Raw genomic sequence first — 19,211 nt, forward strand, 5'->3', positions numbered from 1 at the left:
TACAACACTTCATTGTCCCATTTTCCTTTTAATTTAGTTTTCATTATTTTCAAAATTAATAAGCTGTATCATTCTTTAAATTCTGAATCTTATCTTTCTTAAATTTTTTACTCTGAGATTTTTAAAAATTTTTTTGGGGGGAGTGTGTGTGTGTGTGTGTGTGTGCATTTTTTTTTAAGAGACATTTAGAATCAGTGTAAAAAGTATCCCAGTTATTGTGAAATTGAAAGAAATACCTGGTATACCATGTTGAACTCTTTCATGTCTTTAAGATATATTTGCAGTCTAAATCAGATAGTGAGATTACTAGGTTTGCTTTGAGTGGATTGTATTAGACAATGTATCAATATTATCATTTTCTTTTTTGTCTAGAAATAAACTTATGTGTATGTATGTGTGAGTAATATTTTTAACCCCAAATGAAAATTGAACCAAAATTATAGTTGGGCATTTTGTATGTGTTAGACTGTCGGTGTCGACATCATCCAAATATTGGTTAACGTCATCTGTATATCAGGTAATATTGAATCCATAGTCACCATATAGTGTCAATAGCATAAAGTACTGTATTTTCTTCACTAACCTGAAATGTAATATTGCATAGAAATAGCCCATGCAGTTTTTCATATGTTTTCTTCATCCAACAAATGTGGCTGTGATTAAGTACTCATAAGCAAAGAATCATGTAATGAAAAAAATTTACATACATATGAAATAAGCACACTGGTTCTCAGGCATGAAACAAAGCATATCATCTCTTCCTTTGTACCAAGATTTTTTTTCTTTAAACAAGCAAGACACCGAATAGTGATTTTGAAGTATAAACTTCTTCATAAACACATTTTCAATTCAATATTGTTTCAATTGTAAATGCAACAGGTTTTTTTAAAGGGCTGCATAGATCTTTGCAAACTTTATATTCATCGCAAGAGACATATTGACTGCGAAAATATTAAGTTCCTTTTAATTTTATTTTTCCCTGGAGCGTTTTAAAACTTTGTTCAATCTTTATGGAGTGCATTTTCAAAAATAGATTTCTACTTTCAATAATAATGTCTTCACTAATCATGGTACAGTACTTCATAAATAGACCAATAATATTTTTGAAAAATAATTCATTCGTTATTCCCATTTGCACATGCATATTCAAACTGCATAAGCATCTATAAAATAAGATTGGCTCCATGTACATATAAATGAGACTAAAAGCATACAGAGAAATGGTATATACTCTCTGTACTTTTGACATCTTAATGGTGGATTTTAATAAGGGGAATTCTATATCTCTGGCACGTACTTGTGGTTGGGGCTCAATAGTTTTCATAACAGGATTCTAGCCCCTCAGGAGATGGAAGTTAGGAGCAGAATGAAGGCTTCGGTCCCAAAGATAGAAGTTGTGAGAGCAAAGTGGCAGGTGTGTGGTAGCAAGGATGAACTATGTAGAATAAGGAGCCTCTCTAAACTCTGTGTATGGGTTTTAAGCTTTAAACATGGATGGCTTTCATTGTGGGTAAGACAGAAATATTTTACAAATGACCATCACCTAAGGCAAATTGAATTTTCTTCTTACAAGTTACATGACTTTCCTTCTTGTCATTAATAGTATTTTTCATATGTTGCAAAGAGACGATTGTTAATTCAAGAAAACATAGTTACCTCAATGCCAGTAAGGTTGATTATAGGTGGTATTTTTGGATAGTGATTTTAACAAAGTCATTCAATTAAAAGTTTCCTGAGGTTGTTTGAAGACTTAAAGTGCGCACTTCCGTTCTTTGCCTTTCGAAGAACATCCTTTCCTAGATTTCCGCGAGTGTTCTGAGATGGCTGGAGATGTTGTGAGAGAGGGAATTGACTGTGAATAGCTGTGTGACCACAGGGTGAATGGGATGAATGGTCGTGATCATAGCTCTGGTGCCCAGCTGAAGGCGAGAGAATAGAAGAGCTTGCAGTGCTGCTGCCACAGCCTTTAGGGGAGAGGAAATGTTCAAACACCACAGTAATAGCTGAATTATGTTAACCAAATGATATATGTGGTGGTTGATTGAAGTTTTTTAAGCTTTCCCTGAGGCAAGAAAACTATGGCCTGGATATTTATAGAGAGAACATAGATAATGTCAGAGTTTTGAATATTCTTATTGTAAAATACTTCTTAAGATATCCTCCATTCATACCCTTCATTCAATGGAAAGATCTAGCAAGGTTCTTTTATGTGGAACTCAGTATGAAAATACTCTCTTAAACTTGCATGACTAACATCTTTAGAAAATATCCTCTTCTGTAAATAAAAATAATCCATAGGGCACTTCACAGACTGTTAGCAGTATTAAGCCATAGATAATTTGAATTAATGAATTCAAATACTTCATTTTCTTAGTGAAAGAAAGTAAACCATGGAAAGATCAATGGGTCCATATTGGGTGACAAAATGAGATAGGGTAAGACCTAGGATCAAAGCTGGGCTCCTTGGTCTCCCAGCCCAGTGCTTGTTTAGTTATACAACACTGTAGGCAACAGGCTACAGGTGGAGGCACTGATCTTTCCACAAACGGATTTGACTGTGTCACTTCCTAGATTAAAACCTTTCAAAGCCCATTGAGACCCTACCACCTCAGAATAGAATTTACATTCAGTACCATGGCCAGCAAGTCTACACCCATCTTGGTCCTCATTTCAGTAGTCTCAATGTTTCTGTTGCCACCCTCTGCCTACGGAACTCTTTTTGTCTTTCAAATGCTGTTGCTGTCGCGCGTGTGTGTGTGTGTGTGTGTGTGTGTGTGTGTGTGTGTAATATATGGCCTTTTCTTATGTGCTGATTCATTTGCCTAAAGCTCGCTTCCCAGGGCTAGCTCCCACTCAGTCTGTCAGCTTCCACTTACTTATCACTCTCTAAGCTGGGTCGGTGCTCTCTGTGCTTCCTGTTGGGAGAATACCTACCGTGTCACCTTGCACATGTCTGTTTTTACTTATCTATCCTTCTGCAGATTGTGACTAAAAATGATGTCCATTTGGTCATCCCTGATGCCTATGTTTGATACATAGTAGGTCATGTATAAATGTGTTATGATTGAGTAGGAAATTGAACTGATGAAGAGTTAGGGGATCATTTTCTTTCTTATTTGTCTCTAAGTGCTATTCTTTGATATTTCCCTCTCCCCAAAATACTTCCTCAAACCCGTGACCTCTACTTGAATTTCCTCCACTCATCATTTCCATAGGATCTTCACCAAATTCGAGATGTTGAGGTTCATAGTTACAATTGTGCCCTCTTGTGGCACTTTATGAAGAGGACCAGCCATTGGCCATTTAGGCCACCTGGCTTCAAAGCCTAGTCCCATTCTTGCCATCTTAAGCGTTAGGCTTCTTCTCTGCTGGGATTTTCTCATCATGAGAATAATAACAATAATTACCCCATAGGCCTGGAATGAAACTCCTGTGAGATTATCCATGAAAAGCCCCTGGAAAAATGTTGGGCATTTGATACTGTCGTTAAATATTGACCATTTTTATTCTCGGTCTAGAGACTGCCAGATCTCCACAGAAAATAAATAAATAAATAAATAAATAAATAAATAAATAAAATGAGGCTGGAATACACTCTTCTTAATGGAAAATGAGTGTTAGTGAGTATAAGCAATTGTAATCTTACTTCCATTGTTACCTTCGGCATTAAAATGTTTCATTTAAATGAAAATTGTATTTGCATTTAGAAGTTGGTAAAAATGATCATGTCCAACTTATATAAACCTCATTTATGGCATAAGCTTTCTTTACCAGTGAAGTGGGTAGATATGACCTCCTCTTAGGCCTAATGGCTGCAAGGTACTCAGAAGGGAATGAAATTTTTCAATCCCCAAATTGCAAACCTTAGTACAGACTGTGACGGCATAAGCCAAGCAAAGCAAATGGAGGGAGGCTCATTCAACACTTTGGATCTTGCACATGGACCCATTGGCTTGCGAGCCCAGAGGCCAACCTGGTGTCAATTCACCCCTATTCGGGGAGAATAAGAGTGCATGCTAATTTGACTGCTTGTAAAATATTACTGGACAATTAGAGTGGACAATTAGAGGCAAGTCTATCCCAAAACTGAGTCTTATGTTAATAATGTTTTTTATTTTCTGTCTTCTCAGACAGCTCAGCTCTCTCAAGCCAAAGGAATAGTTTCCCAACTTCCTTTTGGACCAGCTCTTACCAGCCCCCACCTGCACCTTGTTTGGGGGGCGTTCATCCTGACTTCCAGGTCACTGGACCCCCTGGCACCTTTTCTGCAGCTGATCCCAGTCCTTGGCCGGGACACAACCTGCATCAGACTGGCCCAGCCCCTCCCCCTGCTGTGTCTGAGTCCTGGCCTTATCCTTTGACATCTCAGGTGAGCCCATCCTACAGCCATATGCATGACGTGTACATGCGGCACCACCACCCTCATGCCCACATGCACCACCGCCACCGCCACCATCATCACCATCACCACCCTCCTGCTGGTTCTGCCCTGGATCCATCCTATGGGCCTCTGCTGATGCCTTCAGTGCATGCGGCCAGGATTCCTGCTCCCCAGTGTGACATCACAAAGACAGAACCGACTACAGTCACCTCTGCTACCTCAGCATGGGCTGGAGCTTTTCATGGAACAGTAGACATAGTGCCCAGCGTGGGATTCGATACAGGTAAGCTGCTGGATTTCTTTCTTCCTATAACAAGATAAAGTTAATTTAAGAAAGGGTGGAATTTGTTTTGAAATTATTTTTTCTTATCTGTAAAGTTAAACTTTACCAACATGTTTATGGAACCCAGCCATTTTGCAATAATTTCTGCATTCCTGCAGAAACTGGTATGACTAGCTCATGAAATCCAGCCTGAGAAAGGTCTCAGAGCTTTTCTCTCATCTCTTAGGCTAGTAGTCTGTTCCTTTGAAATGGAATCTCTGGTACCTTCTGTTTAAAATGAACTGAGCCCATTATTTAAATCTCCCATGTCTCTGCACATCATACCACGGGTCAGGCCTAACAGAATTCAGAAATAGTACACTTCAGTAATTTTTCTCTCCTTCCTTTTTTTGTTAGGCCTTATGTATGACTTATAAAAACTGCTTTCTGAAATATAGTCTATAGTGTAGCATTTTGAACAAGAATTAGGGAACATATTTTAAAAGAATGATTTCTTTCTTCATTTTCTTCCTCCTCTCCCCTCCTCTGCCCGCCGTTCCCTGGCTTTACCCTCCTTTGCCTTTCCTTCTTTTCTCTTTCTTATTCCTCCTCCTTTGTTCCTCTCCTCTCTCCCTGTCTCTGATTTAAATAACTTAAATGAATAATAAAATTTACATTCAACAGATTTAGAAACGAATAGTAAGGAAATGATTTCTTCACAGAGCATTCATCTCCTCTCTGGAATTCACTAGTTCTGAAGGTTCTGTGTTAAATGTCTGAGCTTGATTTTTGGACCAGACTGGTCATATTAATAGTATTCATACTTCTGAGCTCATGAAATCACAGGCATCAGAGCCCAAAACGACAAATTGATCATTGCATCCCTTGAGTCCAAAGTAGTGGGTCCCAGGTTCTTTTGCTAGAACATTCTGTGGCACATTGGAACTCTCTTTCCAAAAGCTTAAAGAAATTTTTTCCTTCCTTAGCTTTTCTGTAGTGTGGAGAACCCTTAATCATGTGCTGGTTCACAACAAATAATTCCCCAGAGTCATAAATGCTCAGCTTTATTTTACCTCTCCCGTGACATGAGTAGAACATTCTTATTTTGGTTAACTTTTCTCCACTGAGCTTTCCATTGTTGATCATTACCCCATCTAACGCATTTCAGCTTCCTATTGAGACTGGGTTCAAGCTGCTTTTCTAAACAGAGTGTCAGGGGACTTGGTACTCCCTCTGCAGAAGCGTGTGTGATGGGAGAGCCAGCACAGGCTTCCCTTCTTTCTTTGCCACATACTAACAGAATAAAGACAACTTGGGAGTCATTTGATGCCTGAGGCCAGATCTTATTAGAGTTCCTAATTTGGCAGCTGCCTTCATGCACAACAGGTCTCAGGAGGCTCTTCTCTGTTTTATGTGGTACTTATGTGGCAACAGCAACAATGCTCTTCGCAGGCAAAGGGCATGTTCTTCCCTCTATGAATTCTACCAGTAAAGGGGGAAATGGATGTGATTATTGCTCTTTCATTTCGATAGCCTACTTTTGTACTTGTTCACTTTGGTGTGAGCTTGATACACTGACTTGTTAACAGAATTTCAGCTTGAAATAATCTCATCAAGATGAAAAGCCATTCTCACACCTTTTGGAAGTAGACAAGATAGTTTTTATTCCCTGGAAATTCTTGAGAGGACCCAGTTGGATATCATTTATAATAATTCTTCATACTTACAGAGCTGTGAATGAGCATTTATTACTCACAATATAAGGCATTACCTGGGGTACTTTATATATGTATACACACATATACACACACTATTACTTTAAGTTCTTAAAACTAAATCTGAGATAGATCTTGTTAGTTTCATTTATGAATAAGAAACCTGAGGCTCAGAAAACTACTTGCTTAAATTGCATTGTTATGTGTCCAAGCTGAAGTTTGAACTAAGACGTGTCCCTCTGTGAGGGATTGCTGGGATAACACCTCCTTGTATAAGTAAATCAGATAAAATTAGGTGAATTCGACTATTAAAATGGTTAATAGTGAAAGATGAAGGTTTTCCTGTTGCATGTGTGGCGTGCTGCCCTTTGTCGGTGTGGGTTTAGGACAGTAATCAAGATTCGTTTCATAAATTTTGACCAATTGAGAAAACAAAGGAATCATGAAAATAAAGATAAAATTATTAGCATAATCATTGATCAGGCAGAATTGGAGATTCTAGATTAGACTTAATGCCACAATTAGACCTCCTACTGCCTTCAGCTAAATTTAGATTCTGGAACATGCAGTTCTGGGGAAAATCTAGACTTCAGAGAAGATTCCCATAGACACCTTCCTTGTTATACGGCTTAGAGCTCCATTACTGTGAAGAGACTGATGATTGCTCAGATTTGTCTCTGGAAAACGTAATCCGAGGTCTAACCCTTGTGCAGTTTCCCTACAAAAGGCACAAGCAGGAGGACAATGCACCATCATGCATCGAGGCTGGCCCGAAAAAGAGACAGTGGAAGGGGCTGAGCCATATGTGGTCATTTTATTCTGCTAAACTCAGATATAATAACAAATATTACATCTCTCTTTCTTTGGGAGGAGTTAGAGAGGGGTGTTGTAGGTCAATTTTTCTAGGAAACAGACTCTGAGACTCAGATTTACTTGTAGACAATTTATGGGGTAATGTTCTCAGGGCAACATCTTTGGGGGATAAGAGATTTGGGCAGTAGAAGTCTCACTGATGAAGTTAATAGAGGCCTGGATTCTACAATGAGCTCTGGAGTGAGATGGTTCTTCATAACTGTTCTGCCTCAGGTCAAGGGGGTTGGGCTTTTACATTCCTGAACTGGCCAGTTAGAAGTTGTGATCTGCCTCTGGGAAGGGGACATGATATTGGGCCAGGTGGGCTTGTTCAGCTGAAGGCAATTCCCAAAGAGAGACGCAACTGAGAGTCAGGAACTGCCAGCAACAGGAGAATAAATGCCTCAGTCCTAAAGGGAGAGGGATCTGGTTGCACACCACACTGTCCTCTAAAGAGGGACAGCAAAAGGGTAGTAGCCACTCTACCACTTTTCCAACTACTTTTAAATGAACAGAAGTTTCTGCATAGTAGGACCAACCTAGGAAGGGGTAATAGAGCAGTTGAGAACAGTGAAAGTTGGGTCCCGTATATAACCTGTGCCACATTGGCCTGACCATACAGCCAGAAACAGTGACTCAGATGAAAACTCAGCATTGATATTGGGTGACTACTGAGCAGCCAAGAGAAGAACCTTCATACAGTCATAAAACTTCTCAAAGTCCAGGTGACCCGGACCATTAAAATATAGGTCATTTTCACATCCATTAGAAGATAAATACATTAAACCAACTATTTTGAGAAGAAGTTGGTAAAAACGTGAAATTTTCTTTCTTTCCTTTTTTTTTTTTTCTTTTGACGGAGTCTCACTCTGTTGCCCAGGCTGGAGTGCAGTGTCGTGATCTCAGCTCACCACAACCTTCACTTCCGGGGTTCAAGCGATTCCCCTGCCTCAGCCTCCTGAGTAGCTGGGACTACAGGTGCATGCCACTGTGCCCGGCTAATTTTGTATTTTTAGTAGAGACGGGGTTTCACTATGTTGGCCAGGCTGGTCTCGAACTCCTGACCTCATCATCTGCCCACCTTGGCCTCCCAAAGTGCTGGGATTACAGGCGTGAGCCACTTGCGCCCAACCTAAAAGCATGAAATTTTCATTAGTAGAGAAATGATGTCTTAATGCTTTCAAGCTGTTATAATAAAATACCATACACTGTGTAGCTTATAAACAACATAAATTTATTGTCATAGTTTTGAAGGCTGGGAAATCCAAGATCAAGTTTCTAAAAGATTTGATGTGTGGTAGGGGCCTGTTTTCTAGATGCCCATCTTTTGATTGTAACCTCATACGGTGAAACGGGCAAAGTAACCTTAAGGATCTTTTTTATAAGGGCAATAATGCCATTCACAAGGGCTCCACCCTCATAACCTAATTACCTTCTAAGCCTCACTTTCTTATACCATCACCTTGGGGGTTGGGATTTCAACATCTGAATTTATTTGGAGGGGAGTCATAAACATTTAATTCATTGCAAATAATTTTAGGTGCATTTTTTCATTGTATCTACTTAAAGAAATTAAGGAAACCTTGAAATCTAGAAGGTTGAACGTAATATAATGTGTAGTGACAAATAAAAGTTTTATAATATCATGCATGGCATAATCCAGGGGTTAGCAACATTTTTCTGTAAAGAAACAGATAAAACTATTTTATGCTTTGCCATGCCATACAGGTCTCTCTCACCACTACCTAATTCCACTCTGCTCATGTGGTACAGAAACAGCTATAGACAAAACTTACATGGAGATGGTTGTGTTCCAATAAAACTTTATTGACTGGTGCTGAAATTTGAGTTTTATATATTTCTCATGCATCATCAAATGCTACTCTGCTTTTTTTTCTTCTTTTCTTCCAACCATTGAAAAATTCACTCTCGCATTCTTAACTCATGGGTATACATAAACAGGTGATGCTGAATTTGGCCTGTGGGTAGTTGCTGACCCTCAGAATCATCCCTGTGTATAATTTTTGTCTTCTACACACATTCTTGCAGGTGGGTGCATGCACTCCCTCAGTGAAAATTATCTTGAAGTGTATATCCCAACTTGTAATTGTAGTTACTCCTGGTAAGTTAGTGGATGGCATGAGCTTTGAAGCCAGACTGCCTGATTTTGTCAGCCCAGCTCTGCCACTTACAAAAGAAGCAGACTTTGGACCAATGACTTTACCCTCCTGCTACTTCAACTTCTTTATCTGTAAACATTGCCTAATAGGATTGTTCTGAGATTAAATTAGTTCATGCAGTAAAGCATTTAGAAATATACCAGGCATATAACAAGTACTCTGTAAATTCCAGCTATGTAAGAGAAGATGGACAGACTTTCACTTTTTTTAACTTCTAAAATTTATTATTTAGATATATTTCACGATAGCATATGCTTCACCAGTTTAATAAGTATAACCGATTGGTCTTATAATATATTCACAATATTGCGCAAGCTTCTAATTAGAGAACATTCCATCACCATAACAAGAACTCCTATTCCTCCTAGGAATCACTCCCAATTTTCCCTATCCGCTATGCCTGGCAAATATTAGTCTACTTTCTACTTCTGTGGATTTTCTTATTTTGGACATTTCATACAAATGGAATTGTATGATATGTGGCTTTTTGTGTCTTTTTTCACTTAGTGTAATGTTTTTAAGTTTCATGCGTGTTTTAGCATCTATCATAAAGTCATTCTTTTTTGGGGCTAGGTATGATTTCATTGTGTGGATAATACCACATTTTATTTATTCATTTGATGCATAAGCAAATGAATATGGACATTTGATTTGTTTCTACTTTTCGGCGAATAGGAATAATACTGTGATGAACACTCATGTACAAGGTTTCGTTTTGTTTTGTTTTGTTTTGAGACAGAGTTTCACTCTTATCTCCCAGGCTGGAATGCAATGGCGAGATCTCGAGTCACTGCAACCTCTGCCTCCCAAGTTCAACCAATTGTCTTGCCTCAGCCACCTAAGTAGCTAGAATTACAGGCGTCCGCCACCACGCCCGGCTAATTTTTTGTATTTTTAGTAGAGATGGGGCTTCACTATTTTGGCCAGGCTGGTCTCAAACTCCTGACCTCGTGATCCAACTGCCTCGGACCCCCAAAGTGCTGGGATTACAGGTGTGAGCCACTGTGTCCGGCCCTCATATACAAGTTTTTAAGTAAATGTGTGTTTAATTCTCTTGGAAATATATCTAGGAGTAGAACTGTGGGGTTGAGAGAACCTCACTTTTTATTTTATATATTTCTATATTTTTTGATTTTTTTTTCAAAGAGCATATATATGCAATTTTTTAAATATTTAAATTTAAATTTTTATTTAAAAAAATTTTTTTTAGTATTTAACTTGTTAAGATTCAGTACAACATATTATAGTAGAGTTTGAGGTTTGGTAGGCAAAACTGCCATAGGAATGAAGTAAGGTGGTCCATTTTTTCCGAAGGGCTGAGTGGTGGTGAGGAGAGTGAGGTGCCTCTGGCACAAAATTTAAAGGGATCCATACTGTCAGGGCTGTGCAAGTGTATGCCACCCCATATTTTGCACCCAGGGCTCCTTATTCCTCTAACCTTTGTCCTGTTCTTGCTTTGCTGTCATGCTAGCTCACTCTTACTTTTTGTTTCCTCTGTTGAACAGGTATTACATACAGGTACCTTGGAATGATCAGTTTGGTATGATCATAAGTCATTTGCATTTGCCCTCCACGTGAAAAATGCTCATCTTTACCAAGAGGCTGTTATCAGAAATCTCACATTAGGCTTTTTCCCTTTCCTTTATCAGTCTTCAAACTGAGTTTCATGGGTTCCATAGGAAAAATACTCAGAATGTGATAATACGGGCTTAATTGAAAGAAGAAAAGATCTATTATCAAATGAATTTATTTACATTGCCTACCATATACCTCTTAGAGATCGCAGTTCCCTATAGCATATAAAATGTTTTATATATTCTTCAGTAAAAAAGCATTTTAAATTGTGGTTAGCAGGAGATTGTTTCACTGTGCTTTTCTGATGAACACATTTTTTGGGGGTGTACTCATTAACTTCTCATTTAGCTTTGTTACTTCCGCATAATAGAAGCCATAGTTTTCAACTTTTATGAATGACTTTCACTTTACATTAAGCTGCGTGTAACCTAGGTTAACAAGGGTAGGTGGGGCCAGAGATAACACCTAGAATAGTACAATGAATAAGGGAGGGTCACAGGATGTGGAGGACTGATTTCAGCTATCTCAGAGTATTACACTGGGCCCCTTTGTGTGTAAGGAAGGGGAGAGTTAAATGTGGAAATATTTGTGATCGTGTACAACACGTGTGAATGCAAGAATATGTCTCCTCTTATCATCCTCAGATTTTTTAGTGATAACATTAAGTAAATTCTGACATAGTAGTCCTCTTTTAGTGGTCATAATCATTCCAGGCATTTTACTGAAACGTTGTCATTCTTACTTCCTGTTGTTGCCAATAATTTACCTAATGTAAGACATACAATCTTGTACATTCCAGCCAAATTTAAATTAATTTTTAAAGTGAAGATTTGTTAATAAGAGCTTTTTACTAAAATTTAAACTTGACTTTCATAATTTCCACTTCATCCACTTTATTTAAATGTACCAAAAACAAAAGTAGTCATGCTTTGTGGTGTGACTTCTTTATAAACACAAGCTGCTCATGGCATGAGATTGTATTCATCTGTAGATCCACAGATTTATTTTTCTTCGGATCCCTCATGTTATTTTAGCTACAATTTTGTTATAAATATCTATTTTTACTTTGATGAATGTCACAATAATGCAATATACAGTATACATAAACAACTTAGAATTGAGGTATTCATATACTTTTTGCTACTATATATTTAGGTAACCTAATATTAAACAAACAAAACAACATCATGTATATATATATATATATATATATATATATATATACCACAATTACTTTTACATAACCTAATATTTCACAGGTCCATGAAATCTAGAACTTGGAGTAAACATATGTTGATGTACCTTTTGCCTCTCAAAAAAACACATCCTAATTACTAGGCATTAATTTGCATAAGTAGCCACCTAATAGTGGATTCTATGTGTGAGTCATTATATGAGCTGGCCCCAAACTCTGATTATATCCAGATATTAAACATTATCTTGTTCATCTCTCACTTAGCAAGATATCTTTAGATATCAAGTGAAATCAAGACTGTGTGTCACAGACTGGGACAATGGTTATTTGCCAGACAGAGGAAACAAAACTACAATAGCTACCAGTCCACAAATTACTTGCAAAGTACAGACTCAGAAGTTTGCCATGAGCACAGAAAGTTGTTTCTAGTATTCTCTCTGAATAGACTTTCATAGCAATAAACTTTACTCTCTAACCTGTGAATGAAGTTTATCTGTTAAGAAAACTGAAAAAAATTGTTTGAGGGTCTCCATTTTGATATCAGATAGGAAGCACTGGGTACTACAGGGGAAGTCAGGAGTAGATAAATGTCCTAATCTACCCTTTTCTCTTCATGGACAGCTTGTGCCTGATGATATCATAAAAATAGAGTCACATTAAGTGGTATTCCGAATTATTTATGGTTTAAGGCCAGTAAGCTATATTTAAAAACAACATTCTGATTTAATCTGAATATTCTGTGAAAGGGACATCATTCACAAGTGACAAAAATTATATTTTAATGGGTTTAAGTTCTCACTTTGTAACAGACTAATTAAACTATTTTAGAGTTTAAGATTATGACAGTTGGCACTACAATGATGCTTTATAATGAAATCTATTAATTAAAAACATAAATATTTTGGTTTTGTTAGGTACAGGCAATACAAAAAACTGGGGGAGAATAGCAAATATACTAGAGAAGCAAATGGAGAGGCAGTTTTTCTCCATGAAGGAGAGATAGATCTATTTACTTCTTACTTTTCCATTCCACCTGTAAATTTGCCAAAACTTACTCACATCTCAAGACCTATGATTTCTTTTAGGTGGTCTGGTGCTAACCCACCTGGGTAAAAATCACTAGTTGCAGAACTACAAATAACCTTGCTAAATAACACTCTTTAAAAGTTATTGATATGTTAATTTCATTGGGGTACTAATGTTATTAAAATTATGGAGCTTTATACCCAGTAACATCTACAATACCCAGTTACATTTACAAAAAGGACTAAAGGAAACCTAGATTTACAACTCAACATCCTTGAATATTTACTAAATATTATAATGCTCCAATTCCAGGCTTTACAATGAAATGGAGATGAATCATTAGCCTCAATAATAATAAACAGAATAGTTTGATTTAGGTTAAAATATTAAAGCACTGTGATATTTTTCACCCTAAAGATGAGAGGGCATCAAAATATCATATATTGTAGATGCTCAACTAAAAATAGTTTCCTTCCTCTCTACTTCACTTCTTCTCAGGGAGCATACATTAGCCATCTGAATTCTGAGGGCTATGGCATTAGGAATTGATTGAAGCTTTTCCTGACAATATTAGTAATCTGTCTAAATGATTAAGAAGTTATGAAGATTTTTTAAAATGGTATTAAAAATATAATAGGCATAAAAGTTTACTTGCAATCATGTGATCTCAGTATGTAGACAGACAAAATGACATTTCTATGTGGAAGCCAGCCCTAAGACTATATGATTTTTTTCCATCTCATTATTGTGGTTCAAAAAAGATTCATAGAATTTTGTACACCTACCTTGAGGGCATTATCTCAGCTAAGATAGTTAGAACATCATAAAGCAATAGGTGCAGATTATTTTTTAAAATACCAGGCAGAATGTTTATGATTAATGGAAATACTTTTTCTGGACTTTGTTGTCATTGTTGAGTTTATGATGATTTGGTAACGATAAAAATTTTTCTAATCAACACCCGATTGCTTTACACTTTCTACAAAACTTTTTCTTTTTCTCTGGCATATGTCATAAGCCTGTTTTCCACTGAGGAAAAAAACATCAGAGTTATGTTAAAATATTTACAAACTCTTGATTGGTGTTAGTTGTGTAGGGCACGTGTCCAGAATGACAATTTCATGACCAGAAGGGTAATGGAAACCATCTTTGAGATGCATGCAAAACGCCAGGAGATCCCAGCCTGTGAGATCTGCATGAAAAGTAACTAGATGATGAATAAGAGGGGAGAAATGCATTCCAGAGCATTGCCGTCAGTTTCAAGTATTCAAGCCTGGATACTGCAGGACCTTAATGAAATTCCCCTGCTCTCTGAGATCCATGTAGCTAGCATGCCCATGGGCTTCTGTGGGCTTTCCTCCATAAAATGGTGCCACAATGTGGCAATGCCTAAAGTATGGGGATTTGCCCCAGATTCTTCTCCTACTTGGTGGAACAGGTGCAGGAGCTTTGTAAAGGTGTTATGTTTTAGGATGTGCTTGCATAATAATACAAATAGTTATGTGGTGTAAATTTGAATCATTGTAAAAGATGTCTTGGTAAGAGAAAATGCTATTTCTCATATATTGCTGGTAGAAAGTTTGAGTTTTAGTATTTTAAAGAAGTAGACTGGAAAATGTAGTAACAGTAATAATTTTCATAAACTTTGGCTGAGCATTCTTACTCCTATGAGTCTACCTCCCATAAATACAAGCAGCAGCATATGATATGCATACAAAAATGTTTATTGTGACAATGTTTGCAGTAACAAAAAAAATGGAATTGAGCGATTACCATCAAGAGGTGGGATCTATGAGTGAATTGTGTTCCATATGGTAGTGCTGACTGAAAAAGAAAAGCTCAAGAAAAGCACATATATGTCTTGGAAAATAATAACAAAAAAGTGTGCATATTTGTCTGTATCGTATGTGCACATACATATCATTCAATGAAAGCAGAGAAGACTAGTTTGTCAAAATGTGTTTTCTTTTGGGGCTGCAGGTATTGAGGTCACTAATACGAGTTTGAGGAGGAAAGAAGGAGAAGGACTTTAGAAGAAGAATATATATACACATTTATTTATGTACATGTTTGTATGTATGCATTGAAAGAGAGAGAGAGGCAGACAGGGAAAAAGAGAAAAGAGATATATTAATTTTATTAGTAATTTATTCCCCCCTCCCAAATTCACTTTGGGGCTCATAAAAATCCTGGTCAATGTAAGCATCTTTAATATTTGCAGAGATGTAGAAATTCTGTCCAGATATGTGTTGGGGAAAACGGGACTGAAAACAGATTCTGGACACATATCACCACTTATTAGCTACATTATGTTGAGTAACCCTATAACCCCTCAGCTCCTCCTCTTCCTTAGATGCAAAATGGAGAGGACACTTCCTCCCTTGACAGAGCTGGGAGAACCCAATGAGCTTGTGTTTTCTAGATGGTGATACATGATACAGAATGAAAACTCTCAAGGTTCTGAATCTGAGATATGGTTCATTACAACAAAAAATTAATTCACATTGGAGGTTTGAGGCATCCTGAAGAATTGAGGTGCAAGCTGTGAATGCATCTGTCATTTTTATTTTGTCTGTGTCTGACTTAATTCTTTCCTGTTCTTGAAGATTAGCTGTGATATTTGTTACAGTTAAATTTCCTGATAGTGGTGTTTGCTGATATCGGCCGTGCAGTGAAAACTAGGTGCTTTTGTATTGATTGGGCAGACAATGGAAAAGAAGATAAAAATATTGCGGGGTTAACATCTTCAAGACATTTTTATACATTTGAACATTTTCCCTATCTACAATACCTGCCACGTGGAATGACAGGGTACTAAAAAAAAAAACCTATCCCATTATGCTTACTTATTGTTGAGATATTTATTCATCCTTGGCACTCATATAAAACAAAAGAAAATTTTAAGTACAAAAAAGGAAGTTAGACTGTGAATTAGGCTCACCAAAACTTCAATAATAAATGCTAATCCTTAAAAGTTGCAAATCTAATCAGTTTTTTTTATCTTAGCATTAATTTTATGAAGGAGTTTTAAAGCTCCTTTACCATATAGATCACTATGTAAATTGGATAGCATCCCTTGTTATCTTAAGTATTTTCTTTTTTTTTTTTTTTTTTTCTTTTGAGACGGAGTCTCGCTCTGTCGCCCAGGCTGGAGCGCAGTGGCACAATCTTGGCTCGGCTCACTGCAAGCTCCGCCTCACTGCAAGCTCCGCCTCACTGCAAGCTCCGCCTCACTGCAAGCTCCGCCTCCCGGGTTCACGCCATTCTCCTGCCTCAGCCTCCTGAGTAGCTGGGACTACAGGCGCCCGCCAACATGCCCGGCTAATTTTTTGTATTTTTGGTAGAGACGGGGTTTCACCGTGCTAGCCTCCTGACCTCGTGATCCGCCCGCCTCGGCCTCCAAAAATGCTGGGATTACAGGCATGAGCCACTGCGCCAGGCCAAGTATTTTCTTAAAAACTGCAAGCAAGATTAGGCAATACTATCACCTTTTGACAGTTTTCTTAAAGGGATTGTCAACAACTAGCTGTGGTTGGAAGGTGACTTTTTCAAAGAAAAACTTGTCTTCCCAAAAGAAACTGATGTGCTCACTCACTATAGAAGGAAGCCATAACTCCCAGGTTGTCCTGATATGACTCTCAATAGAGAACGACACAAAGCATTGGAAAGCCTGTTTCAGTGGTCAGGTTCCTATCAGCAAATAATACTTCCAGCTTTGCTGTTTCTCATCTGTCATATAGGGCTGCATCTAAAAGAACAGCTCAAATGAAGAAATCTGTTTCAGAACTTGTTCCCTGACAATTTTATATCCATTTTCGAACAGTCTGCAAAGATTATATACAAAAATTCTATATGGCCTGAGGAATTTACAGATACGTTTATTCCCTTTCAGGCTGCCTAACTATTCTTTTCTTGTTCTCTTTATCAATAATATAAGGTTTCACAAACAGTTGTCTGCAGGCAACATGTTCTGAATTTCTTGGCAAAAAGGACTGATGAGAAGCAAAATATGCTAGGTATTTTTTATTTTTGGGTTACAGTCTGATATGCTGGGGACTTAACTTCATAATTTTTTTTTAACACAAGTATGTGTTATAGTGTTTATTTTCATGCCTGATTTACTTGAGCCCTATTAGGTGATGCTTAGCATCTTCATAATCATTGAAGCCCTATTTTTGTTTACTTGAATTGGACAGTCTCTTTTGGAAAATGTCAGAGAGCAAGCTTCTGTTCATGTCACATAAAAGTGAGATGAGGCCGGGCACGGTGGTTCACTCCTGTAATCCCCACACTTTGGGAGGCCAAGGTGGGTGGATCACCTGAGGTCAGGAGTTTGAGACCAGCCTGGACAACATGGTAAAACTCCGTCTCTACTAAAAATACAAAAAATTAGCCAGGCATGGTGGCACACACCTGTAATTCCAGCTACTGAGGAGGCTGAGGCATGAGAATCGCTTGAACCCAGGAGGCAGAGGTTGCAGTGAGCCGAGATCGTGCCATTGCACTCCAGCCTCCAGCCTGGGTGACAGAGTGAGACTTCGTCTCAAAAAAATAAAAAATAAAAACAGAGAGAGAGAGATGAAAAGTTTCTGATGTCAACTCAAGAACTGATATAGATGCAACATATCTCATTCTAATGGAATGCTTTCCAATATATCTTGCATTAATAGAGAGATTGATTACTTATATCAAATAGGCATTAAAATGCAAGTATATTTCAGCAGTTTTTAAGCATCTTTTAAAAATTTTGGAGAAGTAAATGTTATAATTCATACTCCTAGGTATCATGTTTCCTATGTTGGTGTTATGTCCTTAATTACGTTTTTTTTGGGGTAAGAAATGGATCCAGATTAGCTCTTTCTTTGATTGGATTATCTGCTTTCTGGACTGTGAAGCTGTCACTGCATAACCTAGAAACCTCTTTAAAGATGCATGTTTGGCTACATTTGTTATCCAACAGATGTCTGGATAGTTAGAATCTCTTGAGACTATTAAAACTTGTGGTTTTGGTTACAATAAGTGATCCAAGCTTTTTTTTTTTTTTTCTTTTTTTTTGGTTTTTCTCCTCTCCAGTTCTGGGAGAAAGCCTGTAGAAGAAATTACAAAGAGTATTCCATTTCATTTTCCCCACTCCCTTCTTCCTTTCCTTTATTCTTTGTCTCTGGCTTCAAAGTTTCTTTATATCTGCCTTTGAAGTTGAAGTCACTGAATTGGTAAGCAGTGTCTAAATTCCATATCGTTCCGTATAGTCCCCAGCTTCTATCACCCAAGAGGTTATTGGCCGCATTGACATTCAAATTTTGAGACTCGTAAATTGCCACTATGATTAAAAAAACTACGTAACTCTATGATTTATATTTTATGTATATCCACAAGGTCAGTTTTTAAACAACTGGTTCAGATTTGTAACTTTATATCCTGATGCTTTAAGTACTTGCCAATTTACCCTCCAGCTATACATTTTAATATGCACATGTCTGAGGAAGTGGATGTCGCTAAAGGCAAAGGCTAGAGATTCTGTGCACAGGAGAGTTTGTGGTTTTTGGAGGGAGGTGGGTACTGAGAGAGCAAACAGAATAAAGTGGCTTGCTGTCTGGGTCTGGGAAAACACCAGCAAGGAGAAACACCTGGGTGGCTGAACTTTTGTCACCTGCAATGTTTGCCTCAGGTGAGCAGGTGCTGTAGTTCTTAAAATAACATAGTGAATTATGGTTTTCTAGTAACATCAGCTTCAGTGGGTTTTACATTTCTGCCCTATTTTGAATCTGAGCTTAAAGACATTTTGACAAGTTCAGACAGTTTTTAACCTCATTGTTTCTGATAATACTACTGCGCGGAGATTTTAAGTGAATTCTAAATGTGCCTGGAGAAAATACCTCTATAAACAGAAAATCTCCTTTGTCAGAAAATTATTATGCTGCCATGCTAGGTATCTTTTGTAATGATTTTAGTGTGCAAGAATTGTAATTATAAGAGAATAATTGCACTTAAAATATCATAATAAATTTAATCTTTGGTCTGGTTT

At 37.6% G+C, this 19,211-nt stretch overlaps 1 protein-coding gene across 3 annotated transcripts in view; it reads left to right on the top strand.

Moving 5' to 3' along the window:
• VGLL3 (vestigial like family member 3) overlaps nt 1–19,211 on the top strand; it is a 50,876-nt gene that overhangs the window by 18,404 nt on the left and 13,261 nt on the right. For all 3 annotated transcript variants that reach the window (XM_063661464.1, XM_063661466.1, XM_063661465.1), the window contains exon 3: nt 4,131–4,664. In XM_063661464.1, the coding sequence (XP_063517534.1) occupies nt 4,131–4,664 (534 nt within the window). The remainder of the gene's footprint in view (nt 1–4,130; nt 4,665–19,211) is intronic.

This window comes from Pongo pygmaeus, chromosome 2 (assembly GCF_028885625.2).
Source record: "Pongo pygmaeus isolate AG05252 chromosome 2, NHGRI_mPonPyg2-v2.0_pri, whole genome shotgun sequence".
NCBI classification, from domain to species: domain Eukaryota; kingdom Metazoa; phylum Chordata; class Mammalia; order Primates; family Hominidae; genus Pongo; species Pongo pygmaeus.